The sequence below is a fragment of the Passer montanus genome, unplaced genomic scaffold (genome assembly GCF_014805655.1).
Source record: "Passer montanus isolate IOZ18808 unplaced genomic scaffold, ASM1480565v1 scaffold61, whole genome shotgun sequence".
Classification (NCBI taxonomy): Eukaryota; Metazoa; Chordata; class Aves; order Passeriformes; family Passeridae; genus Passer; species Passer montanus.
This window is the reverse complement of record NW_024371149.1, coordinates 1315373-1336807: the sequence shown is the minus strand read 5'-3', so window position 1 is coordinate 1336807 and position 21435 is coordinate 1315373. Positions and strand designations below refer to the sequence as shown.

General features: G+C 37.5%; 1 protein-coding gene across 3 annotated transcripts in view; it reads right to left on the bottom strand.

Moving 5' to 3' along the window:
* DLG5 (discs large MAGUK scaffold protein 5) overlaps positions 1 to 21435 on the bottom strand; it is a 97664-nt gene that overhangs the window by 32507 nt on the left and 43722 nt on the right. For all 3 annotated transcript variants that reach the window (XM_039727367.1, XM_039727369.1, XM_039727368.1), the window contains exons 3-9: positions 17581 to 17746; positions 12255 to 12398; positions 10551 to 10734; positions 7074 to 7333; positions 5765 to 6077; positions 1717 to 1947; positions 507 to 691 (exon numbers count right to left, since the gene is read on the bottom strand). In XM_039727367.1, the coding sequence (XP_039583301.1) occupies positions 507 to 691; positions 1717 to 1947; positions 5765 to 6077; positions 7074 to 7333; positions 10551 to 10734; positions 12255 to 12398; positions 17581 to 17746 (1483 nt within the window). The remainder of the gene's footprint in view (positions 1 to 506; positions 692 to 1716; positions 1948 to 5764; positions 6078 to 7073; positions 7334 to 10550; positions 10735 to 12254; positions 12399 to 17580; positions 17747 to 21435) is intronic.

Genomic DNA, 21435 nt, shown 5'->3' with positions numbered 1-21435 from the left:
AAATAAAAAAGGCTAAGGAAGAAAAAAACGACATATGCTAGGTCTTAGTTTTTCATTCCTTCGTCCCTTTCAGAACCTTATTTCTACTTATCGTCTTTAAACTAGCAGAAAAAAAAAACTTAAATAAGTATTTTTCTTAGTTCCTTAGATATATTTAGTAGCAGACACATTGGATACTTTTTGTGCATGTCCCCACAGGCAAAGAATTATGTGCAGGACTAGAGCTACAGCAGGATTATTAGTATAGCATGCCTAATAGATTGCACAATTGGCTGTTCCTACACAGCAATGCTGTTAGACTTAAGGGTATTTACTAGAGACATTTTGGTTATGATAGCACAGAAAACGACAAAGATCTTGTAAGGTGCCCTCAACATTTTTTAAAAAATCACCATGTGATAGCTAATGCAGAGGAAGTGCTGGCAAAATCCAGCCACCCTAGAACTGAACCAACTGTGCACCAGGTGTTACAGAGATCACTCAGGTATCATCTAGCAGTTGTTTACCGTATGCTTTCCCTTTCTGCAACAATCTTATCCCGCTCTTGAAAGGCCCAATCCCTCCTACACTTGGCTACTTCTGCTTCCTGGACAGCTTCCTTTAGTTCTTGTGACATTGCCTCATATTGCTTCCGAAGCATTTCAATTTCTTTGTTTGCTCTTTCTATGTCTAGAGTAGCAGAATCTTGTATCTAGGAATTAAGAAACACAGATAAGTATTTTAGGCACAATTTTTAGGTAAATATGCACAAACAGCTTTTGTTATTTGTATGTTGCCTGATGTATTCAATTCTTACGATTTCACGAAAAATATTCATTTATTTCAGCAGCAACTTTGGGAGGGTTGGGAGGAAAGATAAAGCCTGCTGTAATGCATTTCATCCAGTAGCACACAAATTTGTACAACTATGTGAATAAGAATCCTCACTTGAAAATAACATCAGTGAATGTGTCATATTTCAGAGATGACATTCTGTGCTACAATCTTGATCTGCTTAGCAGACAGGAAAAACCTTCAAGTACACTTAGAAATCAAGATACTAGCATATGCAACTGCATATAGTATATATATAGTATAGATCAACAGCACATATTTCCTGCATTAACATCTATTATTTACCCTGAGACAGCAATCCCAAGACTTGGGACTCATACAGGTCCCTTAATTCCAAAGCAATGAAACTGAAGAGCAATGGAATTGAAATAAAGTTTTTATTTAATGTTTCTTGTTTTAGATAAGAATTACTTGATTCTTAAGTTAACTTGCCCCTCCAAAACTCCCTACATTGAAGAGAGATGGTGTCAACAGTGAGACAAATACACAAAGAGAACTCCAAGCTTGCAGCACAATAACACAAGCCAACTACAAACAGTACAGCCCACCAGAAGCTGTGGGCTTGCAAACAACTGTGCGTGGTTAATTTCAAGAATGTAAAACAAACTAATGAATCTAGACTTATTGACTTCCAACTTGGTTAAAATGTAAACTTTTTCTATTTATATTTACAATCAGAATCTTAATACGAAGCACAACCACATTACTTCCGAACAAGAATTTCTGTCAGTATGTCTTGAAGAACACACATGCATGTGTTTGTATTTTAGAGTGACTTGAGGAGAAGAGGGAAGACTCCCAATGTGCCCAGACCTTTGTCTTGCAAGTTACTGACCTAATTAAGATAAAAAAGAAAAAGGCATTAGTAAAGACTTGCAATACCTGACGGGCTTGATAATATTCCCTTAGCAGATGGTCTCTCTGGATGATAGCTTCTGTTCTCTCTTTCCTGGCAACATCTCTTTCTTCCTTCACTGTCTCTATATCCTTGCAAGCTTGATCAAGTTCCTTCTGGGCCTCAGCTTTGTCCTTCACTTCATGACAGTATTTTTCCAGTAACTCATTCCTCTCACAAATTGCTCGATCTCTTTCCACTAGAGCAGAGTTTAGCTCCTAAAACAAGACCCATTATTTGTAGAAGGTTAAGTTCAGAAGGAAATAGTTCATCTTTCCAACTGAATACATATCATGACACCTTAAAAGCCTAGAGAGTTTACCACTAGTGTTCTGAAAAATGGGGGCAGATCACATTACATACAAGTAGGTACTAGCAAAGAATATTAAATGTGGTATTAAAAATATCACACCATCACATGAGCACAGGGCTCTGCCAAAAGTAAGCAAGATTCTAGGAGCACTGATAATTTTCAGGAACCTAAATGAAAAAAGGTGATTAACCAAACAGACTTGGTGTTTAAAAAAAGATGTTGTTAAATATGTCAAATAGTAAGCATATATGACAAATATTTTTCAACAACTGCTTCAGTTTTACAGGACTGAAATAATTTAGACAACTTAGCTACATAAGCATCTTAGAGCTTCTCCATGAGCTTTAAAGGAACATTAAGATAGCAATATGCTACAGAAGGTTGAAGATAAAACTACAATATTTGATAAAGTGGAATGACAGTACATCTTAAGCATGGAATTCAACAGCATTGTAATAAAAAAGATAAGGCAAATGGAGAAGTGTTCTAAAATAATACTCTGCCCTTCTAAAATTATTTAAATTAGACTCCCCATTAGAAGAATGGGTCATTGAAACAATCTAATTTCATGCCCATGCATTTTCAGATGGCTCAGGTCTCTAGAAGCAGTCAGTCAATGGCTAAAAGAAATCCTAGCTGGAAGCTACTGATGTTTTGACTGCTAAAAGCTCACCAGAGACAGTTGGCATCTCGAAAGCAAAATAAAGAAACAGCTGAAGTGCTTAAGGACAGAAAGACATCACGTCATAAACTGATTTTCATTTTATTTACTTCTACAGTTTGCAAAGAATAAAACTGAATATTTGAATCCCAGTTGACAATTGCATTTTGCTGTACTAACAGAATTGTTTTTGAGACGTGCAAAGTAAAGCTAGTCAGACTGTTTAACAATGACATTAAGAGTGCCATTTCTGCTATAGAGTAGTAGATGAGCACTGATTAATCACACACTCTGTAGGTGAAATCTCAATTACCTTAACGCCCAAGTGCATTCAACACCAGTAAGACTTCCCTTGCTCAGTAACTCTGAAGAGAGAAAAATCCCTGAACTGTCTGTTGTTGCAGGCTAGTTTTAGTACTGAAATCAGCATTTTGCACAGTTTAACTATACAGATTGTATAAAATGTGCATTCAAATGTGTGTATAAAACTTAAAGAATAATATTAAGTCTTTTCACACAAACAGCTGAGATGAAAGTCACCAAGGCAGAGGGAAAGCTCTCAGCAAGACCATCACTAAAGAAGAATTTACTGTCCTTTAAAGTGTTTGGAAAAAAATACATATGACCATGAAGTTTAATTCAGCATGCTCAATATAAACCCTCTGAATAGGAGCAGCCATTGCCTCTGGTGGTCAGTGATAAAATTTCACCTCTGTCTTTTTCCTAGGACATTTGCACAAAATTACAACTACACAGCACAGGGGAATGCACCATTTGGCACTGACTAAAACAGATTCTGTTTGATAACAGTAGAGCAGCTTGAGTTGGATGATTCTGAATTTATGAATTATTTTTATGTTTTAAGGAAGTTCTCACATCTGAATATAACATAAGGACAAAACATAATGGATCTCTTAAACTGAGGGGAAAACTGACTATCACTGAAATGAAACATAACATTCTAAGTATTTGCCAGAGTAAAAGATTATGTCAAACAGAAAGAAAAGCATTGGAGAAAGGAGAGGGAGAAATCTCTAACATCCAATCCCTGACTTTGATTGGGTGAGTTCCTAAGACTTTAATCCAAAATTGTCCATTAGTGCAAAAATAATGAGATTTCTTCTATCATTTATAAATACTAAATTAGTACATTTTATATGTCTATTAAACCAATAAGTTTGGACATGTGTGACTAATGAAAGCTTACATGTCTAACTTGGAAATTAACTGTGTGACCTCAGCAGTAGCTCTTCAGATATAATGCTTTAAAAAAAAAAAATCAAACTCTTCTCCATTTCAGTTGCTTTACAATTTCTCTAGGACACCAATGGTGCACTACAAAACATAAGCTTCAGAGAAAAAACTACATTTACAATTACCTAAATGAGTTCTGAGCTGTTTTAAACAATCAATGAGCGCAGCACTATAGAGCACTTAGAGGTGCCATGTATCTCAAGAAAAATGAAAACCACTAAGATGTCTTTTCAGAGAGCACCAGAACAACTTTGCACTGAGAGGGCAATCCCACTTACAGGGGACATATTCCAGGACACTATTTCAAGTTAATCAATGCATTTGATACATTTTTTAAATATTTCCAACATTTTCCTTAACAGATCTACAAAATCCCTTATGCACTGAACACAGCTGCAGCAATCCAGTGCTATGTGACACAAGAACATACTTCTTTACAAGCAAAAGAGTCACAGCTACAGGAAAGAAAAATGGGAACAAAAAGACAACTGAAGTATGGCTATTTTACACCTTGCAGAATATTACAGCAGCAGTCATTTCTGATTTCTGAAGGGCCAGTTCTGGGACTGAAGAAAAGTACATGTCTCTGCCTTGCCAGCACCACACTTCCCAGACCTAGGCTCTTGCTGATTCTTGTTCAAACACCTCTTTAAGTCAATATCCATGCATTTAAAATTTTAATTCCCTACCCCTTAAGGCACTTCGGCAAATTACTCATAGTGCCACAATGACAGATATAACAAATTGGAACAGAATGACTAATTGTGGCTATTCCCATGAGTATTCCTAACCTACCCTGATCTCACTGAAATCAATAGGTATTTTGATTGGCTTAAATGCTTTGATGAAAGTAGAAGACGTATGAAACATACTAAAACCTCACTCACTCACTGTATAGCTGAATTACTGAGCTGACAAATATGCAGGGCTGGAAAATATGACTTATTAAAACCAGAATTTAGTCATACTTAGAAGCTCTGATGCCACATGTCACAGTTCGCTTATGTTCCTCAAAAGATCGTGTTATTTATTTAAAAGAAAGCTCCACCTTTAATTTTTTGTAAGAATGTTTTGTTCAGATGTAATGCTGTGAAAAGAGTAAAATAAGATTTATAGGCAATGGAATATATTTGCTTGTATCTATTTCATGCTGAATTATTTATGAACCAAATAGTAAAGTGAATGCATGTCAGCAGAAATGAAACTGAGCAGCAAACTGTGTTCTGCAAATCATAACAGGTTCACTCTGACATGGCTGTGATATAAGCATTTCAAGAACATATTGGAAAGTTCTGGTTTTACACACTTTCAGGCACGCCTAAATTCTAAAGAAAAAAATCTTCAAAATAGCCCCTTGAACTTATAGGCAATAGAAGGGCAAACGAGTAAGAACATGCATGTCAGCACAGGCTTTGCATAAGTATTTGAGATAACTTGATCATGTACCGTCTTAAGTCACAGCAGATAGCATCCAGTGGTTCCTGTAGAGGTTAAAAGTTTAAAATAATGAATATTTAGAGCTATGTTATTATAGAAAGCATTACTTAAGGAGATATGAAAGACTAATACAGCAAACAAAAGGATTTATAATATGCAAGTCAATTAAGTGTATAGCAAATGTCAACTGGTAGGTACTCTGTTCAAACATGGAAATTGACAGTAAAAAGGACTGGCACAGGAAAACTTCAGAACACAATTTCCTCTTTGCAGCAGATTCCTATTTTCCATTAATCAGTTCTACATTCCTGATTCCAGCATCAACAACATACACTCATTTCCCTTCCCCACTAAAACAATAGCTTAGTACCTGTCTTAAAGCTTCCATCTCTTCACTGGCCACTCGCTTCTCAGAAGAAGTGTTCTTCAGCTTGGACTCGGCAAGCTCCAGTTCTGTTTGAAGCTTATCCACCTCTTTGATTACTTGATCTCTCTCACTCATTATGAGGCGGTACTCATTGAAAACTGAATCCCTTTCTTCCTTGTATTTTTCTGCATCCTTGGTTGCTTTCAGCTGCATTGTTTTGAACCTTGTCACTTCTGACTGTAATCGCTCCATCTCCCTCTGCAACTCTTTGTTCTGTGCTGTGGCATTGCTTAGTTCCTGCTGTACTGATTCAAACCTGAAAACAAGCAGAAACACTATTAAGACACTTGTTATTAATTTCATACATTAAGGATTTGGCTGGATAACCACATGTATCCATGGGTAAAACATAACCACAGAGGACTTGTTAGAAAACGTATTCTCTCTGCTGAAAAATAACCACTGCTATGAAACCATTTTTGACTTTGGTCTGTGGGAGTTCTGCACGACCCCTAACAGTCAATGAAAACATTCTTAACACACCCATGGACGATCTCTGCAGTCCTCATGTGTGCTAATCCTTCCTACCCCATATGGTTAACTAGGCTTGGTATCAAGGAGCAGAGAGGGGCTAAGTGTTCTAGGAGTGTCTGTGTCCTTCCATTTTAACACATATGCTGCTCATAGCAGCACCTTCTCAGTGAAGCAAGACTCCCAAACACCTGCAGCCAGAGAACTCTGCTGCCTCCCCAAAGCCCTGTCTCAGAGTCCCCCACAGTCTGAAACTCTAATACCACGAAAAGTTAACTTAGGCTTGAGATGATCTTCATCTGCAAAACACCTTTAGAAATTATATTCCCTTACTGATTTGCTTTTATTATTTAAGTAAGGAGATATATCTACAGGCTTGCCATGAGTTGAAGAATTTGTTTGGAACAAAGTCTGAGGTTTAACAAAATTCTGGTTATATTTGACTCCTGTATCTACAACTAAAAAAAAACATATGTTCAAAAGTAGAGTATCCCATTCTCACACAAGCTAAACAATGGTTAAAATTCCTCATATAATTCCAAAACCATAAATGGGAAACCCTTTTTTGAAGAAAATGCACCATTTCTCCTATTTAGCATCCCCATCACACATTCTAGAACCTTCCAAAAAATTTTATATAAATACACATGCTTAGTCATCACAGAAGATTACATACACTAGAGGGAAATTTTAGAAAAAAATATTAGAAAAGTATTTGTGATCAAACACAATGGAACTACATTAGCATTGATAAGTCAAAGGCATGAAAACTCAGTTATACCTCCTCAGAGAGGATGAATATTGCTGCTGGAAATGAATTGCTGTGTCCCTTTGCTTCATGAGCATGTCAATCTGTTTCTGCAGACGCCTGTTCTCCTCCTCAGCCTGCTCCAGGCGGCTCAGATCTGTGTTGTGGCTCGCGATCTTCTCGTTGTATCTTTTCCGCAGCGCATCGTAGTCCTTCTTCACTCCCTCCAGCTTGTCCATGGCTGTGTCATAAAGTTTATTTAGTATCTCTGATGATCCATTTTGCTTCATAACCTGAAAAAAATGCCATAAACTCTATCAATAACCTTTACTGTTAATCAGTTCAAGAAATTTGATTTAAGATACAAACATAAGAAACAAAATTAGAACTAAAATATATAGACCGATTTTAGTAATCATTCTTTTTAATGACAAAAGAAGTTCAGTCTTTCCTTAAAGTGCCACTGTTACTCTAAGGATTGTTACATCTGCTTTCTGTTGAGTTAAAAGTCTGCTTTATCACAAGTACAAGTGTATGAAAATCTCTCTCTTACGGCAATTCTTATGAACACCTATTAAACCCATGTTGTTTTTGAAGTACTTGTACTTTTAACAAGTGGTAATCACTTGATCACCAAGATGATAGTGGTAATTTAGGAGATGCCCACGAGGTGGCATTCATGGTAGGTTGCCTGTACCCTCTGAATGAATTAAATAATTAAAAGCATAACAAAAATAAAATCTACCCAAAATGTGTTCTACTTTTGGGCATATTATATTAATATTCATACAATATTTCATCTGAGAACTTCCCACAGAGGTTTATGTTTCAAAAAGCATACATAAAAGATGAACAGGAAGAGAAAAATCCATTTAAACATGAATAAAGCTTGACCTGATTAATTTACATCAACATAGGAATCTTGCTGTAAATTGCAACACTGATGATACACGACCAGCAACAACATAAACTCCTAATAACGAGCGTCAGCAAATCTAGTCCTTGCTCATTCTCAAAAGGCAAAACACATGCCTGAAATAAAGCAGTAAGCTTTTTTTTGTTGTTGTTCTATATTCCTTTTTTCTGGTTTTGTCTTTTATATTGAAATCTGGCCTTGATGGAGCAGTGGGAAGAAACAGGAATGCTCTATATAGAGAGGTGCCAGGAATTATATAATACTAACATTAGCCTGCAGAGGTATGTCCCTAACTATCTGAAAATAAAAAAAAAAAGTATTAAAGAACTAGAAGGAAGACAGAAGAAAATACGAGCACTGTAAAAATTTGAAACCCAACACGCAGCAGCTATCCTGCACAAATTGGCTCCTCATCTTTTGTGTCTTATATTCGAGTAAGTACCAGTTACTGAACATGGAGGAACCTGGATGCCTGCAGAGCAGAAGGGAAGGGGAGAGCAAGAGGCTGCCCTCTCTTCACTGCCCAGAGGTAAAGGCTAACAACTGTCACTGTTAATAAACCACTTCGCTACACAGGCAAGATAACACAACAGAGACAAAAGTTCTGCAGCCTGGCACTGGTCTCCTTTAACTAACCAGGATATATAAAAGTGGCCCTGGAACAAGACTGTACTTAGGCTATTTCCACACACATCCAAATCCTCAATGGATTCAGCAGCACAACATGCACAGAGCTGGACACATGATTAGCCAGCATGCTTCAATGAACCATTTCAGATAAACTGAACATGTGGTAAACTGTAGGCATATGTAAAATGCAAATACATAGATTTTAACCCACTCAAGAAAGCCATTTTCCTGAAAACTACTTCCCAAATGAATTTAAGAACAACTTGGAGAACAAATTATTTAGGAACTCAAACAAACCACTTCTCACTATCTAGAGCATATATGGAAAGCATTTATGTTGAAAACACACTAAATAATTAAAGAAGAATTAATACACAAGAAATTTGATGGGATTCAGGACAAACTTGCTAACACAGACCTGCCAAAGGAAAATGGATGCACCAGTGCAATAAACATCTCCCATTCAAAATCCCAATGAAAGAAAGTAAATAGTCCCAGCTGGCCCAAGGAACACAGCCATGGCAACATGAAACTCCATATGTGAGCAGCAGAAACTTAAGCTGGTCAGCTGCTACACAGCAAATCCATGACAATCCCACACAAAGAGTAATTTGATCAAAAGCTTTTGCTCCCTGAGGCCACCAAGATGTATTTTGTTATGGCCTGAGAACGAAACAACACGTCAGAGGGATCAACAGAAAGTTAGACTAATTCATATGTGAAATTACAGGGACAAGATAAGACTTTTGGCACCCCTTCAAGACACCATGAATCACTCTGACAAGCTGAGAAATGGAGTTAGACGATTTTCCCACTAAGAGTCACATACATCATTTTCTTTAAAGGTTTAATCATGATGTTGACATAAGACTGGATTTCTTTAAATCAATCCTGACAATGATACATCAGCCTCCTTCTGTGCTTCCAGATAATTCCAAGCTTCAGGACAGAATGGCAAAATAGAATAGCCTTCTCTCAGAGGTTTTGCATCCCTACCTTGCAGACTGGGAAACTGAGGCACAGACCAATTTAGCTATTTGCCCAGGCTGACACAGGAAATAATTTCTGCTATCTTCTGAACCGAGCCACTAAACAGTTTCACACCAGAACTCACAAGACAGTGTTAGAAAAATGGATAACAAGGAAGAACCAATCTTCAAGCACCTCCTAAAGTACCATTCAGCTTGCTTTGACCTTTGCCCCTCCTGCCCTAGCAAATAATTATTTTGGCTTGCATAGATTTTGCTTATGAAGCCTAATGTTTGACTTGCAAGTTTGCCCTGTGAATCAGCCTACACACAGTGAACCCAGACACTCTGTTTAACCATTCCACATGCTACTGTAACAATTCTAACTAAATGAACAGACTTTTTCTGTAGCTGAACAGTGAACCTGATACAACCAGTTGCTCCTTAGCATTACTCTTTTTTAAATTTTCAGAATATGTGAACAACGCTGACCTGGAGAAAGCCTGTTCTGAAATGTCCAACTCTTCCAGTCCTGAAAATTGTCTCTTTTTGTTTCAAGTTCAAAAACATGAATCAACCTTTTGTGATTCTTCCCAAAAAATACAATAAATATTGCATGCAAGTTTAAAGTAAACCCTGTCCCATAAAAATACCTTAGGAACACAGTCATCTTTTTAATCACTTTACAACTTTAAGTGAGATTTGTGATGACTTTGTACCCATTTAAAAAATATATTGTACAAATACCATCTTCATGTACACTTTTTCATCTCTGCATTTAAATACTACTTGTTCTTTTCTTTTTTTTTCCAACTAGACAAAGAAAATCAATTAGTAATCAAGATGTCATTGTCTCCCCTAATACTGTACAAGGCAAGGAGGCTGTTTGGGACCCAGCGAGACACTCAAGGCATCAACGCTGCACATTCCCATTTCTCTATGAAAGGGAAGCAGCCAGGATCTCTTCCAGCACACACACTCCAGGCCGTGGCTCACCTGCTGCTGCTGGCTGCGCAGGTCTGTTATCTCCTTCTGATCCTCATCGTGGAGCCTCTTCATCTCCTCACAGGACTGCTGCAGGTGGTTGTGTTCCCTCACCAGCTGTGTGTTCTTCCTCTTCAGGGTATCCATGTCCTCCTTCAGCTGGGACTGGTCGCTCAGCAGCCGACTGTGCAACGTGCTGCCACGGCACACAAAAAACGCTCTTAGAGGCAAACTTGGAAGGACAAAGTCCTGGAGTAATTCATTTCAAGCATGAGTTTCCTACCAAGAAAGCAGGTCAAACTAACTCAAGTCTGCATATCAGTGTATTCCAAGCACCAGGAAAAAAAAACAAAACCTGAAACAAACAGGGGCTTAAGTGTGAAAATACACAGACATACACAGCACCCTTAAACCTCATCAAAAGAGATGATGAATTTACGCCACCTGTCAATGTCACTTCACAGCCATTAAAAGCAGGCAGACAAACACAAATAGCATAATATTATAATTCTTTAAATAATCGCCATTATCCCACCGATCATTTCCACTTTGTCTTGAGCTCCTCATCTGAGCAGAAGCTAAACAAAACACACATGAAAATGACAAAAATCTCCTTGGGTGCTACTGTTTTAAAAACAAAAAACCTATCAAACTATAAAAAAAACTCCACAACCAAGAAAACCACACTATGTATGTTTCAACTACACTCAAGATAAAAATTTCCTCCAAAGTTCATTATGCCAGCTATAATTATGGAAGAAATACACTCTCACTTAAACAACTGAGAAGTACATGAGAAGGCTATTATTCAGATTAAAATTCAAGCTACAAGCCTAAAATTATACTAAACCAATGCTGAAAAAGAGCAGATAAGTCAACTGAATGTATTTTACTGCTACAGATCAAAAATTAAGTTTTAGATACTGACAAGGATTTCTATCGTTGAAACAGAATGGTTCTACTTAAACTCTCATACTTGCTAGTGAATATGTATTTATATATAAATATGCAAATATGTATTTATATATAAAAATTTGTGTTCTAAGATATGTTGCATTTCTTCCTTATCAGGTTAAATACCAACGTTCCTGCACAGAATGACCAAAGCATTAAAAAATTTTCATTAAAATTAGAACAACCTGTTAAAAAACAAAATGCATTTTCACAAATTATATTCCCACAATTAAGCATATGTAATCTTTACATGCAGATTACTACAATGCTGTCATTCAGATTTCAGTGCAAATGGTAAAGTCTTTAGAAAGCAAACTTTCTTTTAAAAAGAACACAGCGTTTTAGCAACTGCTGCAGGAGAAAATAACAGCTGAATTAAACCTGTTATAACTTAGATCATTACAACAGCTATTTCAAGCTATTAAAAGAGAGTAAGAAATCCCACTCTCTTGGATTATATTCTGCTCTCTAGCCTGACAGTGAAACTGTTAGACTGCAACTTCAAATCAGTAATCAGGCTTTCTTTTCTGAGCCTATGAACACATTGGGGATTTCTTTCTCAAATGTCTAGAAGTAAAACAGGCAGTCCATACATGATCATTTCAAATGGGCCAGAAATGTTTTATCTGATGGATTTTATCCATCTTGAAATTGAAGTGGAAAAACAGCATTAAAAAAATTAATTGATTACCATGTTCTAATGCTATTTGATAGAGCACAGAGTGGTAAACTCTTACCTTGCACAGCTTTACTAATACTTACTGATAAAAATCTGCCTCTTTTGCTGCTTCTTCACACCTTTTCAATGTCTTGGTGTGCTGGTTCTGCAGAGACTGTAGGTCTGACATAGCCTTCATACACTGAATCTTCAGTCTTTCATAATCATGATTTGGTTTTGGACTAGGCCTAGCATAGGAAAAGAATATGGGATCAAACATCAGGTACTAAAGTGAATGGAAAGCCTGGGAAATTATTATCCAATTCAAAAATGCTATCACACAACTGTTGATACTTGGGTTATAATATGCATTAAATACTGACCAGTTCCCTTTAAGATGTAGCCACTAACAAAAAGTCACTGACTTGAATTTATATTAATTTTATATTGCGATGTATATACATCTCATAATGGAATGATTCTGTCTAATTATCACTGACATAGCCAAAATATACTGAACCTGCATGTCCCTCTCTTCTGAGCAACAACACCAGCACAGAACAGAACTTCCATTGATAAAAGAACAAGTCCATCACAGCACACTTGGCTTTCCTGGGCCACCACATTCAGCTGGCAGTGCCAAAGCCCAGACCTGCAGGGAGGGCAGGGCTGGAAGAAGCTGCCCAAGTCACTGGGTGTGAATGGAGACCTGGGCTTAACAAGGCTTCTCAAAGGCAGCATCTAGAGGACCTTGCCTTTAACTCCCTAGGAAGGACAGTTAGACTTCCTTCTAAACATGGAATATTCCATTGGAGGATAAAGGAATATTCCACTGGAAGAGAAAGACTTCCAATGGAATATCAAACACACACATCTGTACTGGCAGAGTTTGACCTGTTTGACCAAGTCATTGTGCTGAACTACACACCTGTTTGTGTGCTATCGTATTAATTTAAGCTACTATAAATAAATGAAAAACATGTCAGAGTCTACCTATACCTCTATAAGATAATTATTTGAACAAAATTTGGGTTTTAATTAATCTCCAACACAACATAATCACCGACAAGAATTTTTTCAGTAAACAGAATAAAATAAAAGCCAAAACGCATCAAAATAAATTTTTTTACTCAAATTTCTTTTGGATGATTGGAAGAGCAATTTTCTAAAATAAGATACATGGTCAAGCAACTGACAGCATAGATTATGTCTAGAATGTACGGTACTTGCACATTATACCTTTTTTGGTAGATTAGAATTAATTAGATTTGTATATCATGCTAGAAAGTAAATTAGCAGGATTATATCTTCTTGCTTTTTAGTACTAAGCTTCTAAGAGACTCTGAATTTAATTGTTCCTCCTCTGTACAGTCATAGGATTTTTTGCACCATTGAATTTTCCAGTTTCAAAATGAAGCTTCTGACATCTGTCCCTGTATCATCTCCTGAGTCTCTTATAACCCCACAGGCAATGAAGAAAAAAAACAAGCAAACCATCAAAAGAGGAAACTAATGCCTCCAAAAGAAAACTATTACTTTCTAATTCAACTCTGCTTGTTCTCATATCAGATTTGCTCCATTGCTGCACAGATCACCCTTCTTCCCTCAAACCTCTTCCAAATGGCTTCTCTATAAGCACAACCTGAAAAGCAATCATAATTTTCTTTGCCTCATGCAAAAAACAGCAACATGGATTCTGGAACTGAAATGCAGCTGGCAAATGAATCAAACTGAAAATAGTTTTGCACTACTGAAGTGGTAACAGTTGTTAGAAAAATAATAATAATAAAATACCAAAACTTAAAAAAAGAAATGCCAGTCACATCTGGTTCACAGATTTTCTGGGGGTGTGTGTATGATATAAGCTACTTTTTGGCAACTCAGTTGTACATGGGTTGCTGAATAGTGAGGCCTTCAAATGTACTTCCTCCTTTTCTCCTTTCTCTAGAGAGGTGCTTCTGGGGAAAAACAAAACAAACTCCTTCCTCGATTAATAAACTCTACCAACAATCAAAATCCAAAATCACATAAAGCAACCAAATGTCAAATGTGAAGTCTTGTCTACAGGGGTGTCTTTTATGGTATTTTTAAATTCATTCTTGAGGGGTATCAAAAGCAGTATGTTACTCACACAGCATTACAGATATCACTGCAACTAGTGAAGGGTTATTCTTTTAAAGCAAAAATGTAGTTAGCACAAGTTAAACTTGATTTGAAATGTTTACACACTTGACATCAATCACTAAAACCCAAGTTATTGATTTAAATTAGACCTCAGGCAAAATTACTGAAAGTAGATACCATCTGTCCACCACAGTCTTAAATGACAGGATTAATTGGAGTACAGTTAAACTCTCAGCTGTGACATTAAGCTTACTGAGACCCTATTAACAGATGTTCGTATGAAACTATTAGGCCAGTCTGAAAGCTATGGTGAAACCTTTTCTAGAAGTATAAAATCCATCGTGTGTTTCATATGTTGCGGAAGTAACACTGACGTTATTTTAAAAAAACCCAACCAACCAACCAAAAACCCACAACTAAAATCAATCAACCAACACCCAAACCAAGATTAAAAAACCCAACTAACCACCTATAAACATATGGAGACCATGTAGGTAACTACACAAGTTAGCCAACCTACACAGGGAGGAAGGACCAGCAGTGCCACCAACAACATTCTGCATTCTACCTCATATACATGAAATAAAAACCACATGGATATCTGCGGCCATATGTTCCACACTGCTGTTCCAAGTCTTTATGTTTCAGCAAGGAAAACAGAAATAAACGAAGAAGGAATATTGGTCAAAAGTCAAAAATCAAAACTGTTACAAGACAACAGTCCATTCCACTGCATGTAGTGGCTGACTGTTGTTTAAGCAAGAACACCAGAATTTTATGACAAAATGCCCCAGAAAATACTAAAAGTTACAATTTCAATAAAGGAGACATATTGCTTTGTAAAGTATAATTTCGGAAGCACTTGTTCAAACATTAACAAAATTTAAAATGCTAGTGTCAAAGGCCCAACTGTTTTTACTGATATTTGTACAAGAACTTCAAAAATCCTTCATGCTATAGTGGAATTACCTTGGCCATAAAATAAGGTCACAACAAGACTGACATTTACATATACCTGATGCTCACATAAAAGCTAATTCCAACCACAGGTCCAATTTTGTGGGCAATCCTACCTAACACCTTCTATTGTAATTGCAACAATTATAGATTACACACAAAACAGTCTCTTATGAAAGACAATTTTCAGGGAGTTTATTTGTGTTGTGGCTCTCTTCTACTGTTACTATTACAAGAGTAATAAAAGCAGGTTTAAGCCTATAAAGTGCAACTTGAGCATGCTAAATTACTTGGTCAAATCTTCACCTAATCTGCAGCACACATACAGTCACTGTCAATCCACAGGCACAGCATGAGCAATCCTACTCCTGTCCAGCAGGATGGCACATGCTGATCTGATTCAGCACATCACAATCCACTGCTGTGCCTCCTCTGCCACTGCTTTAGACTTAGTCAACATTTGCTTTGGAAAACAGCTCTCTGTTTTGCAACCTCCTCATCCAGCACAGTCCAGACTGCAAATGTGCTGTGAGGTATTGTGAAGCATCCAAGGTGACGTGCCAAGGTCTGCCTCTGCACCACCTGTGTTTGGTACAGCCATAGTTACAGCAGCACACACAGCCAGGAAAATAAAGCCAGGGTAGTGAAAGTCACCACCCACATCATCATCTCTCAGCTTTCACACTTTAGTATTAACAGTTTACCAAGTCTGGGGCTTTGACTCCTAGAGGGATGAAGATTAGTTTTACAGGAGAAAAGAATTCAAGAAGTAAAACAAATACCAGTAAGATTTCAAAAAACCCATATGCAGATGGGAGCAGTAGCTGCTTTTACACTGAAGGAAAAGAATGTCAATAATAATCTTCATTCATTTCACACTCTTCAAATATTTGATTGTTTGGAAGCCAGCATTCTCCATCTAATACCTACTGTCCAGGGACTGCCCAAACACAAGGTTTACTTTGATGGGTTGTTCTGGAAGCTGTCAACATTCATGTTTTATACAACATACAAATCCTACACTGAAAGCAAAGGATTGATTTGAGAAAGAAAAAACTAGGGCAGGCTAAAGGACAGCTCATCAGAACTTTATTAATAGCATCCAGGATTATGCAGAAGATTATTGCAAACTATGAAATCCTCTATGCCTAAGCTCTAATAACTTCAAAGGAAAAATCCTTCTATTTAACTAACTGGAAGCTGAGCAGAAGATGTTGAACTTTGACAATCTTTTCCTTTCCCATCCCCACAATGCTTTGAAATGGTTAGAGAGAACCTGATGCTCTTAAAGGAGCCCTGAGAACTCAAGGAGGGAAGAAGGGGGCATTAAGATGAGAAGCTACTGAATTTATAAAACCTCCAGATTCTCTCAATGCCAGTTCACTGGTTCAAATCTTAACCTTCTCATACAGACAAAAAATTTCATTAACCACCTGACCTCATACAGACACAGCTGATTAAGTAACAAACAACAATAACATTAAAGTTCAGAAAAGGTACACATGATGGCAACACCTCCCAGAAAATCTGTTCTTTGCTCTTATTTCAGATTCAGTGACACACAATTTTCCAAGGTTCTATACATGTAGAGGCAAAAAGTGCTCAGTGTATCCAGACACATTTAAACATCAGCAGATCTTCAACCCTTCAAAATGAACTAATTCTATTGCCTACCCAATAAAACCCTTATTTATAATTAACTTATACTTGGACTACTGTCTTCCTCATAAAATGTCAGTCCCCAAACTAGAATGAGCTTGAGAAGTCTGCTGGCTGTTAAATGACTTAAAAAGCATGTTCATTGGAGGAGAATTCTTTATTCTCAACATATTTCTGCTACAAGTTCCCCAATGTATGTATACCAGAAAGCTGATCTTATAAAAAACACTTACTCCATGCAGCAGAAATCCAAACCTCTCTCTTTGCAGAAGCATAGGAATAGCTGAGATTTTTTTCCTTTCCTCATTTCTGTTCTCCAGCCAAGTATTCCGAGCTATTTCCCTTTCTTCTCTCTTGTTTTCAAAACACCAAATACTTAATCCACTGTCCTCCTTTCTCTTCCTACAACAAAGCCCATGAAGCCTAAGCAAATTCTTTGCTTTCTTTTCTCAATATAGAGATGAAACCTTCTCCCTTCAGTCCCACAGAAAAATTGCTGGACAAAGTGGGATAGGCACTAAACAGGAAGCTCTGAAACATGGATGTAGCCACCACACAAGGCTGCAAGTAGGTTATAGGCAACATGTACACACTGCAAGCTCCTTAATGCTTTCCAGGCAAGCAGGTGTCAAGGCACTTGAAAACACTACTAAAGACTAAATGAAAATGCTACATTTCCTTCCTGTTTACCTGCAGTCATCGAAGGTTGACCCAGGAGATGAAAGTGCAAGTTGCTTGCGCAGCTCATCCCTCTCTCGAGTCACCTGACGGAGCTGATATAAAATAGTCTCCAGCTTCTCACTCATTTGTCTCGTGTCTACCACAGGTGGTGGAGATGATGCTTTACCAGTCGTACCTGATGAAGAGAAATACTTGGCAGTGAGCAAATGCCTCTAAAGAACAATACAACTTCACCAAAGAAGTGAACACTGATGTTAAAAAATCCTATATTTCTGCTTGCAGAATCCTGTTCAAAATGAAGCAATTCATATAAGTTTTCATCAGTGAGTTGAAAGAATAATAACTCCAGTCAGATCCCATGCTAGTAGAAAGGCCCTGTGTTGCAAGTTCAGTTTGCATGGGTGGGTTCCTAGCTTATTCAGGAACATACAAGCAGCTTGAAAGGCAAGGCAAGTTAGCAGTAAAAATTGCAAAGCCCTCAGAAACTCACATACTGATAGAAGTCAAGTTATTTGAAATGAAGAACAATGCCCATGCTTAACTGCCCACCCCTTCCAAAACAAAAAAAAACCAACCAGTAAAATGCACCCATATCAACTTATTCCAGAGATAGCAAAGAAACTGCTACAACACAGGGGCTCTTCTCTTTATAGCAGCACAGAAATACCATTCTGCCACGGGCTACAGAAAACACTTACTTTTAATGAAATTCTATGCTTTCATAGTTCACAATTTCTCAGTCTTGTATGTGAAGTCAAGGATTTCACTTAAAACGAATCATGAAAACTGGGCTTCATTTTTAACAACACGGGCTAACACAAGCACATAACAATCACTGCAACTGCACTACACATCAAATTTCCTCTAAGGGGCAGTCATACTTTAAAGTGCTTTGTGGGACTTTTTAATTCTCAGCTTTCCTAATATCAGAGCTGAACAATGATGTCTACTGTCTTCTCAGACAACTGTGAGAGCACAAGGCTGTCTCCTTCCCAAGAGAGTCTGGTATATCACTTCCTAACAACTGCTGACAAGTAATTCAACTCTAATTTTAGTTCTCTTCATTTAAAATTAAGCTGCTAACGTAGTTTTGCTCACGTGCCTCTCAGACACATGAGAGCAGACTCAAAGATACAGGTCACAGATGTGAAAGTTAAAAGCTTAAACATAGTCACGCGGTAATTTTCCACCTGAAAGAGAAATTTTAGAAATACTTTGTAAAATTATACAACTGAAACAGGTTGCTGACATATGTATTTAACTTGTTAGGATGTACTTTTATTAGGACTTTTTTAAAGTTAATTAAGCAACAACAAAACAGAAAAACAATGCTCTCCACTCATTGTCTTTTCAAAGAAAGAAACTCATAATTATTTCACTGGATCAAATGCTAATGAATTACAAGGACCGTTTTTTTATCCCTAAACCCAGTTCATGAAGGTATTGCAGAATGTAAAAATCCCCTCCAAGTTTTCAGCAAAACTACCTGTGCTTTGAAGTTCCCACACCAAAATAACTGCAGCATCAGGACTATCCTATGTACAGAATCTACAATAAGAGGATCCCTGCTTTTATACCTTCCAGCTGCTACTGTAATGAATTTATGAGCACAGACTGTTCTTTTTAATCTAACTATTGCCTAGTAATGTATGCAAATATAATGTATGCAAATGCTCTAATAGCAAGCTGAAGAAATAAAAAATAGCAGAAAGAACATGTATTCTGGAAAAGACAAACTCATATCACTCTGAAGAATTCTCAATGCAGGCTGCTTTTTCTTACTACTTTGTTTCACTCCTGCATCCAGATAAAGCCCCTGCATCCATGAGGACTGATTTCACACTTCTATAATGGAGTGATCCTTTCTTTTAGATGGGAAATATTCTACATGCTTTTATGTCAAGATACCAGTAATAATACACATGATACAGGGGATACAGACAATAAAAGAAGGAAATAACTAAGTAGATACACAAAGTCAGAACATGTATTCATTTGAAAGAGTCTAGACACATCAATGAAAAAGAAATTTCATAAACTAAATATAAAGGCAGACAAATCAAATTCAGGTACTGAAAAGTTGCATAGTCTTTGATAAATTCAGCAGCAACCTGCACATCATCTCACTTGAGCTGACACAGAGGATGTGTAACATGGAAAAAATCCCCTTCTCATCCTTCCAGTGAGGTTCAAAAGCTTATGTCATCCTGGGGCTGTTTGCAAGCAAAACAGATGAACAGGATGCAAGAGGTCAAGAGGAAGGAGAGAATGAATCAGGAAGGCTGCTGTGCTTTCCAGGGAGGAAAGGGCACTGGAGGAACAATGTCCATCACTGCAAACCCAGCAGCTTTCCCACGGACAATGTCTGCTACACAAGACCCAGACAGACACCCAATGGCTGCCCTGGGGATCTTTAAGGACAATAAAAACTGGCCAGAGATCTACCTCTGCTCCTTAGCCTCCTCTGACAGTTTTAACAGCATTCAAGTGACAATCTTCTTCAGGCAAGAACATTTGTGCACAGTCCCAAAACTGTGCCAAGAAAGAAAAGTCTGCTTTAAATAAAGACAGGCTAATTAGCCTTAGGAAAAAAGCTTTTTTCACAATTGTGAAACCATTTGTCTTAGTACCAAAAAGGGTTATTTTTCATTAACTTGTCAATTTTTACAAGTACATCAACAGATCCTTTCATCTCTAATGCAATTATACTTTTGACACAAAATATCAGCCACAAGATGTACACCTCTTAAGCGCTGTAGAAACACAGATCAATATAATGCAGTTCTTCCCACTCCTATGCTTCGAAGAAGACTCAAAATTTACCTCTGCTTCATTTCCTAACAGGCTTCCATTTTCAATAGTTGTACAAAAGGTCTTATAAAGCTTAAATCAGATTTCTGAATGCTTAAAAAATAAGCACACACATTCAATAAAATTTTTTCACCAGAAAAATTACAGTCTTGGTTTCTTTTAAAGGAGCTTTTAGAGCTGGATGTTAAAATCCTTTTATTCCATGTGACATCTTGATGCAGCAGCAGGAAAGTGACCTATGCTTCCAGCTTCATATTCTTTTTCCATCTGACTACATATTTTACACAAAAATACTTCCTTTTTGTACTTCAGCCAGTCACATGGATCTTAAAATGCACAAGCCTGAAGGCTAAATCTCCATTATCCAAATTATGCCACCTTTCAGTAACTCACCTCCTTTCTCACACAGCCTGGATTTCTGAGAAGGCATTTGCTGCATGTCCTGCCAAGTGTAACCCATTCATCTGTTTCGATGAGCCTCACAACTCACTCCTGACATGAGCTGCACTTGGGTCCTGAGGAATCAGCGGCCTGGAAGTCACTGCCTGGCCAGTCTCCAGGTGAGCAGCACTCACCGAGTCCTGGAGCAGCCCACAGCAGGGATGAGTGGTGTGGGGAGAACACCCACAATGCCACACAGTCGCTAAGTCCTGAGCGTGCACCGACTTCATCCAAAGTGAGATTCTGCAGGATTTCCATCACAGGTTGTATTAAAAAAAAAGCCTTAAAAACAGAAGCTGGAGCAATTGTATCTTCCCTATTATAGCCCAAATGCTGGACTCCACAGAAACCACAAAGATCCATTATTGTAGCACATACTGAATATAACTCTTGATGATTACTCTAATCAACAATGACTGAAGAGATAATATATCCACACAGAAACTACTGCTTAAGAAGTTAACTTCATATGTGGGGAATGGGTAGCATATTTTTTGAAGAATAACAGAACATTTTAACAGAAACAGGGCTGAAAAACTTAACCTGACAAAAGTGTACCATAACGGCAAATGAGTATGTTGCGATAAGAAAATGGGTACAAATGCATAAACA